The 15,072-nt window shown below is 36.4% G+C and overlaps 2 protein-coding genes and 1 non-coding gene across 3 annotated transcripts; 1 reads left to right on the top strand and 2 right to left on the bottom strand.

Moving 5' to 3' along the window:
• The first annotated feature begins 1,565 nt into the window (after positions 1-1,565).
• Positions 1,566-3,622, top strand: LOC113693138 (uncharacterized). Its single transcript, XM_072053527.1, has 3 exons — positions 1,566-2,060; positions 2,165-2,431; positions 2,513-3,622. Exons 1-3 carry the CDS (start codon positions 1,566-1,568, stop codon positions 3,620-3,622), a joined length of 1,872 nt encoding a protein of 623 aa, XP_071909628.1.
• On the bottom strand, positions 2,132-2,238 carry LOC113694370 (small nucleolar RNA R71). The gene has a single exon (XR_003449327.1). It is a non-coding gene; the product is annotated as a small nucleolar RNA R71 (small nucleolar RNA).
• Positions 3,623-11,669: 8,047 nt separating the features above from the next.
• On the bottom strand, positions 11,670-13,587 carry LOC113692465 (UDP-glycosyltransferase 71K1-like). Its single transcript, XM_027210877.2, has one exon. The coding sequence runs from the start codon at positions 13,280-13,282 to the stop codon at positions 11,855-11,857; it is 1,428 nt and encodes a 475-aa protein (XP_027066678.1). The 5' UTR covers positions 13,283-13,587; the 3' UTR covers positions 11,670-11,854.
• Between the last annotated feature and the right edge of the window lie 1,485 nt (positions 13,588-15,072).

The following is a 15,072-nucleotide window of genomic DNA, read 5'->3' as shown; positions in this document are numbered from 1 at the left end:
GCTTGCAGGGGCATTTTTAGAACAAAAGAGACGCAAGCCCTTTATTGTCATTTGGCCGAAGTCTTCCTCAAAAAAGAGAGGAAAAGGAGCCGCCGCAGATAAAGAGGAAGAATTGAGGGCAGAAAACTAGTACTAGCTTTTCTTCTTAGTTTTTCGTCTTTGAGTGCAGTTTTTGGACTTACTTTATGGCTTTGGGGACTTACGAATGTCAGGATCCCTAAGCCATTCTTGGCTTTTGACTTTTCTTCATCTTTGAACCTTTAGTATTTACATTCCTTTCTTCGTATGTCATTCAAAGAAAAACATAGGGCTACCTCTTGTAACTTTGCTATTTTTTTCTTGATTGGAGTGAATTGCATTTCCCAATTTTTGTGATAATGGTTGCGGCTCTCTTTACAATTTCTTGTGGGTTTAGTTTATCAAAAATGAATTAATTCCCTCACTCTAGTCAAGGGATAACGGATGCTTTGAGTTGCCTAAAATTGTGAAATCGATTTAATTTTACCCTTTTCTTTTATTTATTGGTATTCGCATATTCCCTGGTTACAGTGCTTATGATTGTTTAATTAATTGATTGTCTTGGATCCAGATAATTAATTGATTTGATAATCTATTGTCAATTAAGGCATTAAATACGTAATTGTTTAATTGCCTTAAATTAGTGATAACTGGCACGATTAGATTTGTGTCAGGGGGATACGCGGGCTAATCTGAAATAACCCTGGTAGTGCGTTATTTGGTTAGAATAGGCCTCCTCTAATACGTAAGGCAATTAGGGAATTAAATCTTACGGACGTACCTAGAATTATTTCCTAATTAGAGCAGTGATTAACGGGCGTACCTTAATCACCGACACAGTAAGGAGGGGTTGACTGCCATCACTTGTTTGGCAATTATAACATATTTATTAGTAAATAATTGGAATTGCCTTTGCTTCGATGATCAATTAGGTGAACCATTGCTAAAGTTACTTCTTGGCTAGATCCTTAATTAAAACTACCTTGATTTTAGTGAATTGCCATTTGACTTTTAGTTGCCTACTTTATTTTATTTTTAATTGTTTTCTTGTTTTAATTGATTTAGGCCTTTAATTATTGTTACTCTAAGTTCAGTGAATTGTGGTTTAATTTCTAGTTAGTTATTTATTTTTATTTTCTTATTTGAATTTATTTGATTGTCGTCGTTCCTATAAATCACCGCCCTGTGTTACTTTGGATTTCTTAAGAAACAAATATACCCAGTCCCTGTGGATACGATCCTACTTGTCCTGTCTACAAATTCATAATTATTTATGAAAGGAAATAACCATTCCATTCGGGTATATCGGATCAAGCAAACTCTTCGGGAATCGGGTGAATCAAATAACCCATTGCACACCTAGAGTCCCTGCTCCAGTACTTGGAATTGGGTTTTGGTCATTTAACTGGAAATTAGGTTTAATTTTATTATTGTACAGGTTTCGATAACCTGTCAATTTTTGGCGCCGTTGCCGGGGACTAGCATTATTATTTGTTTCTTTTTAAATTAATTTTTATTCTAATTTTCTGGTATTTTTTTTCTAGTGTATGTCTCGATTTTCTCGTACAGGTGATTTGATTTTTGACCCTGAAGTAGAGAAGATCGCACGTAGAACGAGAAAGAAAATCAGACAGCTCAGAGAGGAGCAGTCCAGTGTTGCATCTCAGAGACCTGAGCCAGGAGTTGAACCAACAGATTCGTTTAGTGACACTTCAAGTGACTCTGACCAAAAGGAAGGAACCATGGCTAATGCACGAACATTAAGGGAGTTGGCTGCCCCTATTTTAAATCAGCAGCCTCTATGCATTACCTTCCCCACCTTAAATGATAACACTCCATTTGAACTAAAATCTGGTCTGATTCATCTTTTACCCTCTTTTCATAGTTTACCAGGTGAAGAGCCGTATAAGCATCTGCATGAGTTTGATGTCGTGTGCAATAGTATGAAACCTCCGGGCATTACAGAAAAACAAATAAAAATGAGGGCATTCCCCTTTTCCTTGAAGGATCTGCAAAGGACTGCTTGTACTACTTGCCACCAGGTAGCATCACCACATGGGACCAATTAAAGAAAAAATTTTTGGATAAATATTTTCCTGCGTCCAGGACTGCAAGTCTAAGGAAAGAAATTTGCGGGATCAAACAGCATCCAGGGGAGTCACTCTATGAATATTGGGAGCAATTCAAGAAGTCGTGCAGCAAATGCCCCCAACACCAGATAAGTGAGCAGTTACTCATACAGTATTTTTATGAGGGGCTCCTTTTCAGAGATAGGAGCATAATTAATGCTGCAAGTGGAGGGGCACTGGTGAACAAAAGCCCTCGGGAAGCACAGGAGTTAATTGAGGGGATGGCAGAGAATTCACAACAATTCGGTACGAGGGAGGATGTCCCAACACGCAAGGTGAATGAGGTAGAGACATCCTCTATCCAGTAGCAGCTAACTGAGTCGACCTCGTTTGTTAGACAACTGGCTGTAGGAAACGCATCTCAGGCCAAGGTATGCGGAATTTGCACTGGTATGAGTCATTCTACAGAGATGTGCCCAGCGATTCAGGAAGAAAGTGCAGAGCAAGTGAACATGGTTGGTCACGCGCCTGCGCCAAAATGGCCCTATGACCCGTACTCGAATACGTACAATCCCGGCTGGAAGGACCACCCGAATTTCAATTATGGAAGAAATAGACAGCCCAACTTTGCACCGAACATGCAGTCTAATTTCGTGCCAAATAAGCAACCAGGGTACCAGCAACAATATCAACCCCGACCACCTCCGCCCCCAAGCTCTGGTCCATCTTTGGAGGAGATGATGAAACAACTTATGGCAACCATCACGCAAAATCAGCAAAGGACGGACTCCGAAATACAGGACATAAGAAATCAGATGAGTCAAATGGCCACAAAAATCAACCGTTTGGAGTCCCAAGTAAATGGAAGATTGCCATCCCAACCTGAACTGAACCTGAAGAACGTAAGTGCAATGACTTTAAGGAGCGGGAAGGAAATTCAGGGGTCCGAACTTGTGACTCCAAAGGATAATGACGAAGAAAAGATTGAGAAAGAACTTCAGGCAGAGAATACAAGCACCAAAAATCCAATGGTACTCCCTGACCCGATCATAGACATTAAAACTAATCCCCCTCCATTTCTTTGTAGGTTGGAAAAGTCGAAGAAACAGGACAAGGAGAAAAAGATCCTGGAGGTGTTTCGCAAGGTAGAGATCAATATTCCCTTACTAGACGCCATCAAGCAAGTGCCGAAGTATGCAAAATTTTTGAGGGACCTATGTGTCAATCGAAGGAGGTTGAGGGGAGATGAAAGAGTTATTCTTGGGGAGAATGTGTCAACAATTCTCCAAAGAAAGCTCCCACCAAAGTGTGGGGATCCAGATAGATTTACTGTCCCACGTAAGATAGGTAATACTCTGATTAGCAATACCCTGCTGGACTTAGTAGCATCGATCAACGTAATGCCTAAATCTATGTATGCTTCTCTGAACCTCGGTCCATTAAAAGAAACCGAAATAATAATTCAATTAGTTAACCGAACAAATGCATACCCTGATGGGTTGTTAGAGGATGTGCTGGTTAAAGTTAATAATTGATATTCCCGGCTGACTTTTATGTACTTGACATGGATGATGATCATTCCCCTAACCCTTCACCTTTGCTACTAGGTAGACCCTTTTTGAGTACAGCACAGACAAAAATTGATGTTAATAAGGGTACATTGTCCATGGAATTTGATGGAGAATTAGTCCACTTTAATATTTTCGATACAATGGAACATCCTGTTAACTCTCACCATGTGTTTGCTATTCATGCTATTAATCCCTCTGTGAAAGAATTTTCTGAGTTTGCTTGTAGGAATAAATTCAAATTTACTGAGAACAAGTATAAGGGAATGAAAGCACTGTATGAGGTGAAAAGGAGTAGAAAATTAAGAAAGAAGACTGCACTCAAAGGCTATTTGGATCCTGGAGGAGGGCCACTGATTTTCAGGAAAATTGAGTTACACCCAGATTGAAGAGTGGTGTTCAATGTTTAGCAAAAGACATTAAAGAAAGGCGCTCATTGGGAGGCAAACCAATTATTTCTTTTAATTGTTTGTTTGATTTCGTGTGATAGTTTAAATATGTTTTCCTTGAATTTGACTGATTTTGGGTTTCAATTTTCGTTTTTGCTGATTTGTAGGTGTTCTTCTATCATGACCCGCCCCGCGTGATGAGACATGGAGAGCTCACGGTCAGAATCGTCAGAAGGGGTTCCTGCCCTCATGACGCGCCCACGTCGTGACGTATAGAGAGCTCACGATTAGAATCGTTAGAAAGAGTTTCGATCCTCATGACGCGCCCGCGTCAAGTCCCCTGAAGAGCTCATGGTCAGAGAGCTCTCTTGCTCTCATGACGTGTCCGCGTCAAGTAACTTGGAGAGCTCTTCACTCCATGCCTTCGTCACGTGCCCACGTCACATTCGCAGGAAAGGTAAGTATTCAAAAAAAAAAACTCAAAAACGATTATTGATTTCCTGTTAATCTCTACTTTTGAATTCCAAAAATAAATTTTGTTAATAATAAAAAAAAAGATGATGTATGTAAAAAAAAATTTTCAAGTAAGTAACAAGGAGAAAAAAAAAGGGAGTCTTTCCGTGAAAACAAAAAAAAATTTCTAAAATGAAAAAAAAAAACAAAAAAGCAAAAAAAAAAAAACACAAATACTATTTTCTTTCTTTTTCTTTTTTCCCTATTCTTTCTTTTCTTTCCTTTTCTTTCTTTCTTCTTCTTTTCTTTCTTTATTTCTTTCTTCTTTCTTCTTTCTTTCTTTCTTCTCTTTTGTTTCTTCCTCCTGCTCAATCGAAGCCTCGCCGCCCGCCGCCATACCCCAAGTCTTCAGCCTTCCTCGTGCCGCCACCACAGTCGTTCACCAGCTCATCTCCGCCCGCGAGCTGCCGTCGTTCCACCGGTCGCATCGCAAGCCCAAGCAGACGACCTGCTTGCGCGCCGCCGCTGCCACTACAGGGCAACCCACCACAGCGTCGCACAGCCACGCAGCCGCGGCCCTCCAACTCCTCTCTCTCCGCCCGTCACCTTCCACCAGCGACTACCACTTCACCTCGCCGACGCTTGCCTCCCATCGCTACCCACGGTTTCCGTTGCCCAAATATTGCTTGGAATTGTCGCTCAAAGACGATGTGACGGTATTTATTTGTCTCAATTCCCTAGCAAACTTTTGCAGTAGTATTGTTCCAATCATGTTTTGGGCCTCGTTGTGATTTGTTTTGCCACTGCTTTATATTGAATTGCTGGAGTTGCTAATTGCATTGCTTTGGGGTTTGTTTTGCTGCCTTGGGTGTTGACTGGATTTATGTTAACAAGTTGGAGAATGCTTTGCCTATTGGTTTCATTTGTTGACATTTTTGGTAGCACGGTGGCACTTGAATCTACTCGTGGACGTTGGTAGAATTTAATTGATTAGTTGGCGACAAATTGGCTACTGACTTAGGTTGCTATTTGGGTGACTGTTTGATTGAAAGCTCAGTGTTTTTTTTATTGATTTGTTACTGTCTAATTTCTGCACTGCTATTGCTGATTTTGAGTTCAAACGGTAACTGGCCAACTGGAGCCATTTGTTGAGATTTTGGGTGGACAGAGTTTTGCATTTGCTGGTTGAATTGAGTTAAGATGTCTCAGCACTTGGGTGCATCCTTTCGCCACATCAGTTTTCCTCCACTGTTCCCGCCTACCCCTTCGCCACTTGAGAGGGAAGTTTCATTGTTCTCTTCACTTTAATTACTTTATTACTTCCATTGAGAACAATGTAGGATTTAGGTGTGGGGGGGAGCAGTTATGGTGTTAGTTTTTATAGTTCTTAGTTTTCAGATATTTTTCTTTTATTTTTAATTTGTCATTTGTCTAGTTTTCGCTTACTTTTTGTCATTCATCTGTCTAGCTCTCCTGTGCATGCCAAGGTTTGATGTTGGATTGTTGCCTCTATTTCTACTTTTGTCAAGTTTTAATAATAAGAATGTATCAAGTTAGTGTGGTTGAGTCCAAAAATATCTCTTTGGTGAATATCGGTGATTGTATGGCTCTTCTATTTTTTGGTTAACTCTTCTAGGCATTGGGAATGACTGTTGGCATTTTCATGTGAATTGGTCCGGTTATTAACCTTAGTTCTCCATATTTAAAATTGAGGCTAACGGCTGCAAATTTTCTTTTGATTTTGGTTTTATTTTGAATTTTTGGTGTTATTAGGCTGTGAATAAGAGTTGACTGTACTCCGCTAGTATTTACTACTGAGTAACCGGAGATCTGCACCTAAAAGTGTCGATTCTTGCATCAAAAAGTAGTAATTGCTATGAGTGCGTGGTCACGTAGCGATAGAAGTTGAGTAACCGGGCTCTTTCATCTAACAAATGTCAGAGTTCGCGTCAAAAGACTCCAATGGCTAGCGACTAAGTCTTTTGTACTATTGAAAAAAGCAAAAAAAAAAAAAGGAGAGAAAAAGGAAAGAAAAAAGAGAAAAGTAGAAAAATGTGAAAAAAATGAAGGTTGTGTTAGTGTATAATAAAAGTCAGCTTGTCGATTTATGAATTTAATGTTGAGATTTTGGTTAATAGTTGGACCATTTGCTGATAAATGTTGTGCGTCATTCCTTTTTCTTAGATTAGTTAACTTAAAATTGGAAGAGTTTGCAGTTTAGAAGCTAACCGAAGTGATATTTCTTGGATCTTGATCACTGAGGCTTGATCTATGTTTTTCTTGGTATCTTGGCAATATGATAGATGGAGCAATAGCCATTGTCAGATATTGGTGTTTGTTTGTTGTTATCATGCTTGAGGGCAAGCATGGTTTAGGTGTGGGGGGAATTGATAAGTTGTAATTTTACTATTTATTTTATTATTAATTTCCCCTATTAACCGACTTAATGTGGATTAATTGCTGGATTCTATTCACTTTTTGTAATTTGCATTTATTTCAGGGAGTAGAACAAAAACATCACAATCAAGGCCAATTTGATAATCATCAGGAAAGAATTCAAATAGAAGGCTTGCAGGGGCATTTTTAGAACAAAAGAGACGCAAGCCCTTTATTGTCATTTGGCCGAAGTCTTCCTCAAAAAAGAGAGGAAAAGGAGCCGCCGCAGATAAAGAGGAAGAATTGAGGGCAGAAAACTAGTACTAGCTTTTCTTCTTAGTTTTTCGTCTTTGAGTGCAGTTTTTGGACTTACTTTATGGCTTTGAGGACTTACGAATGTCAGGACCCCTAAGCCACGTAAGTCCCCCTAAGCCATTCTTGGCTTTTGACTTTTCTTCATCTTTGAACCTTTAGTATTTACATTCCTTTCTTCGTATGTCATTTGAAGAAAAACAGAGGGCTACCTCTTGTAACTTTGCTATTTTTTTCTTGATTGGAGTGAATTGCATTTCCCAATTTTTGTGATAATGGCCGCGGCTCTCTTTACAATTTCTTGTGGGTTTAGTTTATCAAACATGAATTAATTCCCTCACTCTAGTCAAGGGACAACGGATGCTTTGAGTTGCCTAAAATTGTGAAATCGATTTAATTTTACCCTTTTCTTTTATTTATTGGTATTCGCATATTCCCTGGCTACAGTGCTTATGATTGTTTAATTAATTGATTGTCTTGGATCCGGATAATTAATTGATTTGATAATCTATTGTCAATTAAGGCATTAAATCCGTAATTGTTTAATTGCCTTAAATTAGTGATAACTGGCACGATTAGATTTGTGTCAGGGGGATACGCGGGCTAATCTGAAATAACCTAGTAGTGCGTTATTTGGTTAGAATAGGCCTCCTCTAATACGTAAGGCAATTAGGGAATTAAATCTTACGGGCGTACCTAGGATTATTTCCTAATTAGAGCAGTGATTAATGGGCGTACCTTAATCACCGATACAGTAAAGAGGGGTTGACTGTCATCGCTTGTTTGGCAGTTATAACCTATTTATTAGTAAATAATTGGAATTGCCTTTGCTTCGATGATCAATTAGGTGAACCATTGCTGAAGTTACTTCTTGGCTAGATCCTTAATTAATACTACCTTGATTTTAGTGAATTGCCATTTGACTTTAAGTTGCCTACTTTATTTTATTTTTAATTGTTTTCTTGTTTTAATTGATTTAGGTCTTTAATTATTGTTACTCTAAGTTCAGTGAATTGTGGTTTAATTTCTAGTTAGTTATTTATTTTTATTTTCTTATTTGAATTTATTTGATTGTCGTCGCTCCTACAAATCACCGCCTTGTGTTACTTTGGATTTCTTAAGAAACAAATATATCCAATCCCTGTAGATACGACCCTACTTGCTCTGTCTACAAATTCATAATTATTTGTGAAAAGAAATAACCATTCCATTCGGGTATATCGGATCAAACAAACTCTTCGGGAACAGGGTAAATCAAGTAACCCATTGTACACCTAGAGTCCCTGCTCCAGTACTTGGAATTGGGTTTTGGTCATTTAACTGGCAATTAGGTTTAATTTTATTATTGTACAGGCTTCAACAACCTGTCAATCAGCAGGCATGGATTTCCTTTTGAACTGCCTCCAGGTGTAGCAATCGTTACTGAAAATATAGTAGTAAATTTTTGTCTATTTTATACACTTGTACACGACACATGTCTCAATACTACTCTCATAACTCATTTTCTTTCTTATATTTATCTTTTTAAAAACCAAAAATATTTAGTTCTACATGTCCTAATCAATGAATTCAACTAATACTTTACCAAATAAATAAAATAATCGGATTCGAGTAATTTAAAAATAGTCCCTAGTGGTTCTTTCTCAGTCATTCTTTACACTAGAGGCATCTTGGCCGTGCTCTGTGCCCCTTAGAAGTTTAGTTAAACATAAAGCAATATATCTTTTTGGTAAATATAGGAGAAAATTTGAGCATCAAAACAATTAAAATTTGCTATGAAGAGAAATTTCGTTTATGAAACAAAGATTTTTGAACCAATACTATGTGTGCATAATAATACCAAAAAAAGGAGAGATAATAAGTACACTACATTATCAATTTAATAGCAGCATACTTTAATTGTGACTAAACCAAAAGTAGTCATAATACTTCTAGCACTTTAATAATTAGAAAAGGTTTAGAAAGTCACCAAAATTTGTCACATTTTTCAATATCAATAAAAGATACAAACTTGCACATTTTTCTATCCTTTTCAAAACATACAAACCTATACATTGGTTTTTTTGTCTTTTTCAGAGAAAAAATGAGTTGTTAATCCATCCATTTAAATCCTTTTTAATAGCATTACAACAGGTGATAACATTATTTGCCAAAAAGCTTGAGGATACAAATAACAATATTAGATAAAAATATGTACTGCCATGTTTGCAAATGTACATATACAAATTCGAAACAAATCATTTGTTTGATCTGAAAAATGTCTTCTTAATCAAGATTGAATTTTTTAACAATTTTTTTGTCGAATCACACTCTAGGCTAAAAGTCACAATTTTGACTTCCACCACCAATTGCAATTCCTTAACAACAGTAATCAATTCAACTACTTGAGTTTACAAAAATTTATCAACTCCTTTAGCCAAATAGTCATGATATATCGAGTTCCACATCTAGCTTATATAAAAATACAAATTCATAGAACCAACTTAAGCAAATGATTTTAAAATCTAGTTTTACACTTTTTTTTCTTCTCAAACTATCATGCAATGAAAATAAGCCACTTGTCATGGATACAAGTCAGTAACCTAAAATGAAGAGATTATACGAAATATTTTATTCATATCCTAAATTGCTAGCCCCGACAATTCCTTTACATATTATCCTTCTCATCTAATAAATAACCATTTTTCACTATTAAGAAACTTTAAATAAATCAAAATATGGAAATATAATTATCTATCTATAAATTAAGAGATTTTGATTAATTTTAACTTCAATAGACCTCTCTATTTCCTTCCGAGTCATCATTCACCTTGGATCTTCACTTGTCAAATTCTTCCTCCTCCATCCTAGCACTATCAGCCTATTGTCAAATAACCATTTTAATAAATGAAAACTAAAATTGGAATGAAAATAAGTTGAGGAAAAATTGTTATCTTCCCTCAACAAAAATTGCTATCTTCCCTCATCCACTCAAACAACAAAACCCATTCATTTAGTTAATTATAGAAAAATTGAAAAAAAATGCATCAACTAATTCAATATAAAAAAAAAGAGTAAATGATTAAGGTGAAGGAAAAAAAAAAGAGAAACAAATGAAAAGAGTACAGAGTGAAAATTGAGCATGCAAATGATAGTGTAGATGAGGATGAGGGTTCTTGTGATTGTCTTTGCCAGAAAGGAAAGAGGAAATGAGGAGAAAAAAGAAAGCCAAAAGAAAAAGGAAAAAAAAATAGTTTCCTCAAAGGATTAATGAGCCGCATGTCAAAGTAGATAGGAGCCATTTGGCAGCCATCATTCACCTTGGATCTTCACTTGTCAAATTCTTCCTCATCCATCCTAGCACTATTAGCCTATTATCAAATAACAATTTTAATAAATGAAAACTAAAATTGGAATGAATATAAGTTGAGGAAAAATTGTTATCTTCACTCAATAAAAATTGCTATCTTCCCTCATCCCCTCCAACAACAAAAACCATTCATTTAGTTAATTATGGAAAAATTGAAAAAAAAATGCATCAACTAATTTAATAGAAAAAAAAACAGAGTAAACAATTTAGGGTGAAGGAAAAAAAGAGAAAAAAAATGAAAAGAGTACAGAGTGAAAATTGAGTATGCAAGTGATAGTGTAGATGAGGATGAGAGTTCTTGTGGTTGTCTTTTGCCAAAAAGAAAGAAGGAAATGAGGGGAAAATAAAAGCCAAAAAAAAAAAGGGAAAAAAAATAAAGATAGCTTACTCAAAAGATTAATGAGCCATGTGTCAAAGTAGATGGGCGCCACTTGGCAGCCATAGAGATTGCTACAGCACCATAGAGATTGCAGCAATCTCACTTCTTTCTTATATAATAGGTAGATTTGTTTGTGATATACAGAAAAGAGGGGAAAAAAAATGAAAGGGGTTTGGTCATGCATGAGCAAAGCCACTTGACCACGCTTTCTATTATTTATTTCACAGAAGCAAAACTGGAACCGAACACCTGGACCTTCAAGATTTAGTGGCTTTGTATTATTAACTAATGGAGATTGCAATTGATTTGCCACCAAATCCAGATCTAAATGATACTGGATTCCAATATTAAATTGATTGAACAACTTTCGATCAGGATTGAAGACCTGACTTGGGAAAGAATGCAAATTTGGCCATATTTCATGTCCAAGATTTGACCAAATTTTTTTACACTTGATTGATGGACCGTGAGGAATGTGATCTACATCCATTTTCACGTATTCACTATTTAGTATTTACACACAAAATAAGTTAGAATTACAAACTTAAGATGTATAACAAGATTACTTAATTTTCAGTTTTCACTAAAATTGAGAGTGTGCTCACCATGTCAAACCGAAAAGATGATTACCAAGAAAATTTTTTAATAATGGAATCACAAAAGATAAGAAGATAAGTATGAACTAAGAAGTACATAATAGCAATTTAACAAAACTTATGAAAAAGGGAAGTAATGACGAACTCCAGGACCTCAGTATGAAGAAAAAACATATATATTCAAACACAAGGAGGCCGTGCTAACATGAATTTAATCCCAAATGTGACAATAAGATCGATTAAGAAACACTAAAATAAACAAAGCAAATTGATTTTGGGAAATAGGAGCAGCTGAAGAAACTTCCCTTAATCTACTGATAACATGATCATGTGGCGGAAATGATTCTACGCCTTATTTGCTTTGTTGATATGGATATCTTCAATAAAGCGTCCAACTGAGATGAATGAAGAGCCCCCATTTTGAATGGCCTTTCTACTCATTTCTTTCATTTCTTTAACTCTCCCTCTGATTGGATTTTCGGAGTCCATCAAGCATCTGATAGCTTTCTCTATTTCCTCAGCCATTACAAGATTCTTTGCATTTTCCGTTCGATAATCCAACTTCAATTCCAGAGCTAGTCCCAATTCTCTGACCAATTCAAATGCGTTAATTTGTTGCTCAGCATAAAGAGGCCATGTTGCAACAGGCACCCCATACCACAGGCTTTCCAGGGTGGAATTCCAGCCACAGTGCGATACAAATCCACCAACTGCTTCATGAGCCAGCACCTCCATCTGCGGTGCCCAACCACACACCAATCCTCGATTCTCGACACGTTCCAAGAAACCTTCTGGAAGTACTTCAGACAAATTGGAATATTCGCCCATCCTTTTTGTGATATCGTCCTTGGATGGGGGCGACCTGACAGCCCACAAGAACCTGTAGCCACTGTGCTCGAGGGCAATTGCCATCTCTGCTAACTGGTCAGGCTCAAAACTACCCATGCTTCCAAAACAGAGGAATACCACTGATGATGGAGGCTGGTCATCTAGCCATTTCATTATCCTTTCGCAGTCTGAGTCTTGCCTTTTGCCCTCCAGGTCGAGCAAGGGTCCAGCTGTGTAAATTGGTAGTGTTTCACTGTCGGATTTCAATTGATTCACAGCATGAGGTTCTAATTCTGCAAACGTGTTTACGATGATTCCTTTTGTCTCTTTGAACCTTGTAGCATGTTTCAAGAATGAGGCATAACCACCATACTTGTTAAATGCAAAAGAAGGCACGACATTTGTAGGGACAGGGTGAGAATAAGTTGGAATGATCGAATCAGAATCCGAAGTCTCGAATTCTCTTCCAATCTGGTTATAGTGAATTGGGAGATAAAGCATGAAGCCAAGAAAGGCAGCGCTACAGGTGAAGAACACATAGGAAGGAACACCGAGCTCGTTTGCTAATTCAATCATTGAACTACAGAATAGATCAACCACAATTCCGGCAAGAGAAGTATGTGGTTCTGATACTAGGTCGACTATTGCTTTTTTGACATGGGATTTGTGGTTTTCCATGAAAAGAGCATGATAGTTTTCGAGGGACTTCAAGAACTCTGCTGAAGGTGGATCTGCTTGAGGAATGTTGATGAATTGAATAGCAGTGTTTGAAGCAGCCACTCGTTCAGTGTACGACTCCATTTTTTTGGCAGAGACTGAGCTTATAACCAGAACAACTATTGATAGCCGGTCATCTCTTTCAGTTAAGCGCTTTGAGAACTCAACTGTGGATACCAAGTGACCTATGCCTGGTGCTGGAACAAAAACAAGCTGTGTTTTTTCCATGTTTGTAGCTTAGAAACTGATCTGCTGTGTTTTTCTTCGAATCTACTGGTATGCTTCTGACTTCTCCCAGGTAGAAGCCTTACGTGTGGACGTTTCCAACCACTTGCCAAAGAGACAACTAGTTTGTGATGGAATATCTGAATCCATAGACTGAATTCAATGTTTTAAAACCCAGACAGGAGAGTGAAATGGAAGAGTTTTCGGATTGCGGTTCAACCGATGCAAAGGTTTTAATCTTTTTTTTAATTAGTATTAAAAAAGGGAATAAACTGAAGTATCTTTTTATAAAAAAAAAATTAGTGAAATTCAGTTGAATTTCCCTGTTTTTATCAAGCCAACCCGTTTTTAATTGAATTTGACCAATTCAACTAAATTTTTTAGTTGGTTATTAAATTGAATCGAAAGTATGATATATTTATAGTTTAATCAGTGAATCGGCCAATCCAATCTATGGCCCATTGGGCTTCAAGATTTTGGTGCTATCGTATGAGTCAGATATTTTTTCTTCGATGTGATGTATTTACTATTTAGCTCTCTTTCTTACGTGCAGTATTTAGTAGCAGGTGGAGGAGGTGAACTTTCTCCTAGTCATCAAGTGACGTGGGAACTTTGGCCCACTTCTCCATATCACCATTACACGTGTGGTTTTAACTTTTGGCTGTATTGTGGTCCTTTGTTTTAATTTTTTTTTCAAGCGCCAAATAATTATTTCCAGCAAAATATGGAATGTACTTCAAGTGGCAATCCTTACATTTATATGCTTTCACTATTTAGCTTCTTTTTTTAATAAAAGAAAGAAAGAAAGAAAAACAGTTATATCTGCACTCCATCTTAAGGTACTTGTTAGATAGAGCTTTTTTATAAATGTCTAACATTTATAAGGATTAAATGCACTTTACATCCTAAACTATCATTGATTTGTACTTTTGACACTTATCGTCAAATTTAGCACTTTACTAACTTTTGCTATTACTTTTAGTACATTGTTCAAATTCATTAAAAATCAAAAAAAATTTACAAACCATTTTTCCCAATTAAAAAGATTTTAATACTTCCGATTTTCATTTATTCACTGCTACTCTCTCCTTCACTTGAGGGTAAAAGTCTTTTTATTTAAAAATATGATTAATCTTCTATACACTGACAGTGTATATATACATTCACCATTAGTTACATAACACATAATTCAATTTGAATTTGAAATTCAAATTTTGTATATATATATATATAATATATCTAACCGTGATAGTATATACACTATCAATGTATATAAGATTTACTATTAACAATATACCTTGGCTCTGAGAGGTTTTCAATTAATTTAAGGAACGTGCTAGAAATTAATAGAACAAGGCATTTTAATACTATCAATTAATACTTTCAAAAAAAAAAAACTACAAATAATAGTTCAGGGTGCGAAACATCCATACCGTAAACCAATTTACACGAAACCTGTCCGGAGTAAAATTTCAGTGCCCACTGTTAAGCATGTGGGTACCCAAAGGTCCCAAACAATGGAAAAGCCAAAATAAAATAGGTTCCTGCTTGGACAGCAATTTTTCAAAGAAAAATTGTTACATTTTCCGTAAACACATTTTTCTATCATCTTTTTATTTTACATATATCAAATCGTTACAATAATTTTTTTTACAAAAAATCTAAAAAAATGCAATCCAAACAAATAGTATGATTTCTGAAAAAAATTTACAAAGATTATCCCGCTCGTTTCATGGGCACAATTTCTAATCATTTTTTTATCACATATATATCACATCACAAAAAATGTTACA

Source organism: Coffea arabica, chromosome 6c (assembly GCF_036785885.1).
Source record: "Coffea arabica cultivar ET-39 chromosome 6c, Coffea Arabica ET-39 HiFi, whole genome shotgun sequence".
Lineage (NCBI taxonomy): Eukaryota > Viridiplantae > Streptophyta > Magnoliopsida > Gentianales > Rubiaceae > Coffea > Coffea arabica.
This window is presented reverse-complemented; position numbering and strand designations above follow the sequence as displayed.

What these genes read in the sequence shown, in the direction of transcription:
- LOC113692465 (XM_027210877.2), bottom strand. Translation starts at nt 13,282, where the DNA reads ATGGAAAAAACACAGCTTGTTTTTGTTCCAGCACCAGGCATAGGTCAC.
- LOC113693138 (XM_072053527.1), top strand. Translation starts at nt 1,566, where the DNA reads ATGTCTCGATTTTCTCGTACAGGTGATTTGATTTTTGACCCTGAAGTA. An exon ending in CTTGTACTACTTGCCACCAG is followed by an intron (nt 2,061 to 2,164) that starts GTAGCATCACCA and finishes GGGATCAAACAG; the next exon opens with CATCCAGGGGAGTCACTCTA. An exon ending in CAACACGCAAGGTGAATGAG is followed by an intron (nt 2,432 to 2,512) that starts GTAGAGACATCC and finishes AACGCATCTCAG; the next exon opens with GCCAAGGTATGCGGAATTTG.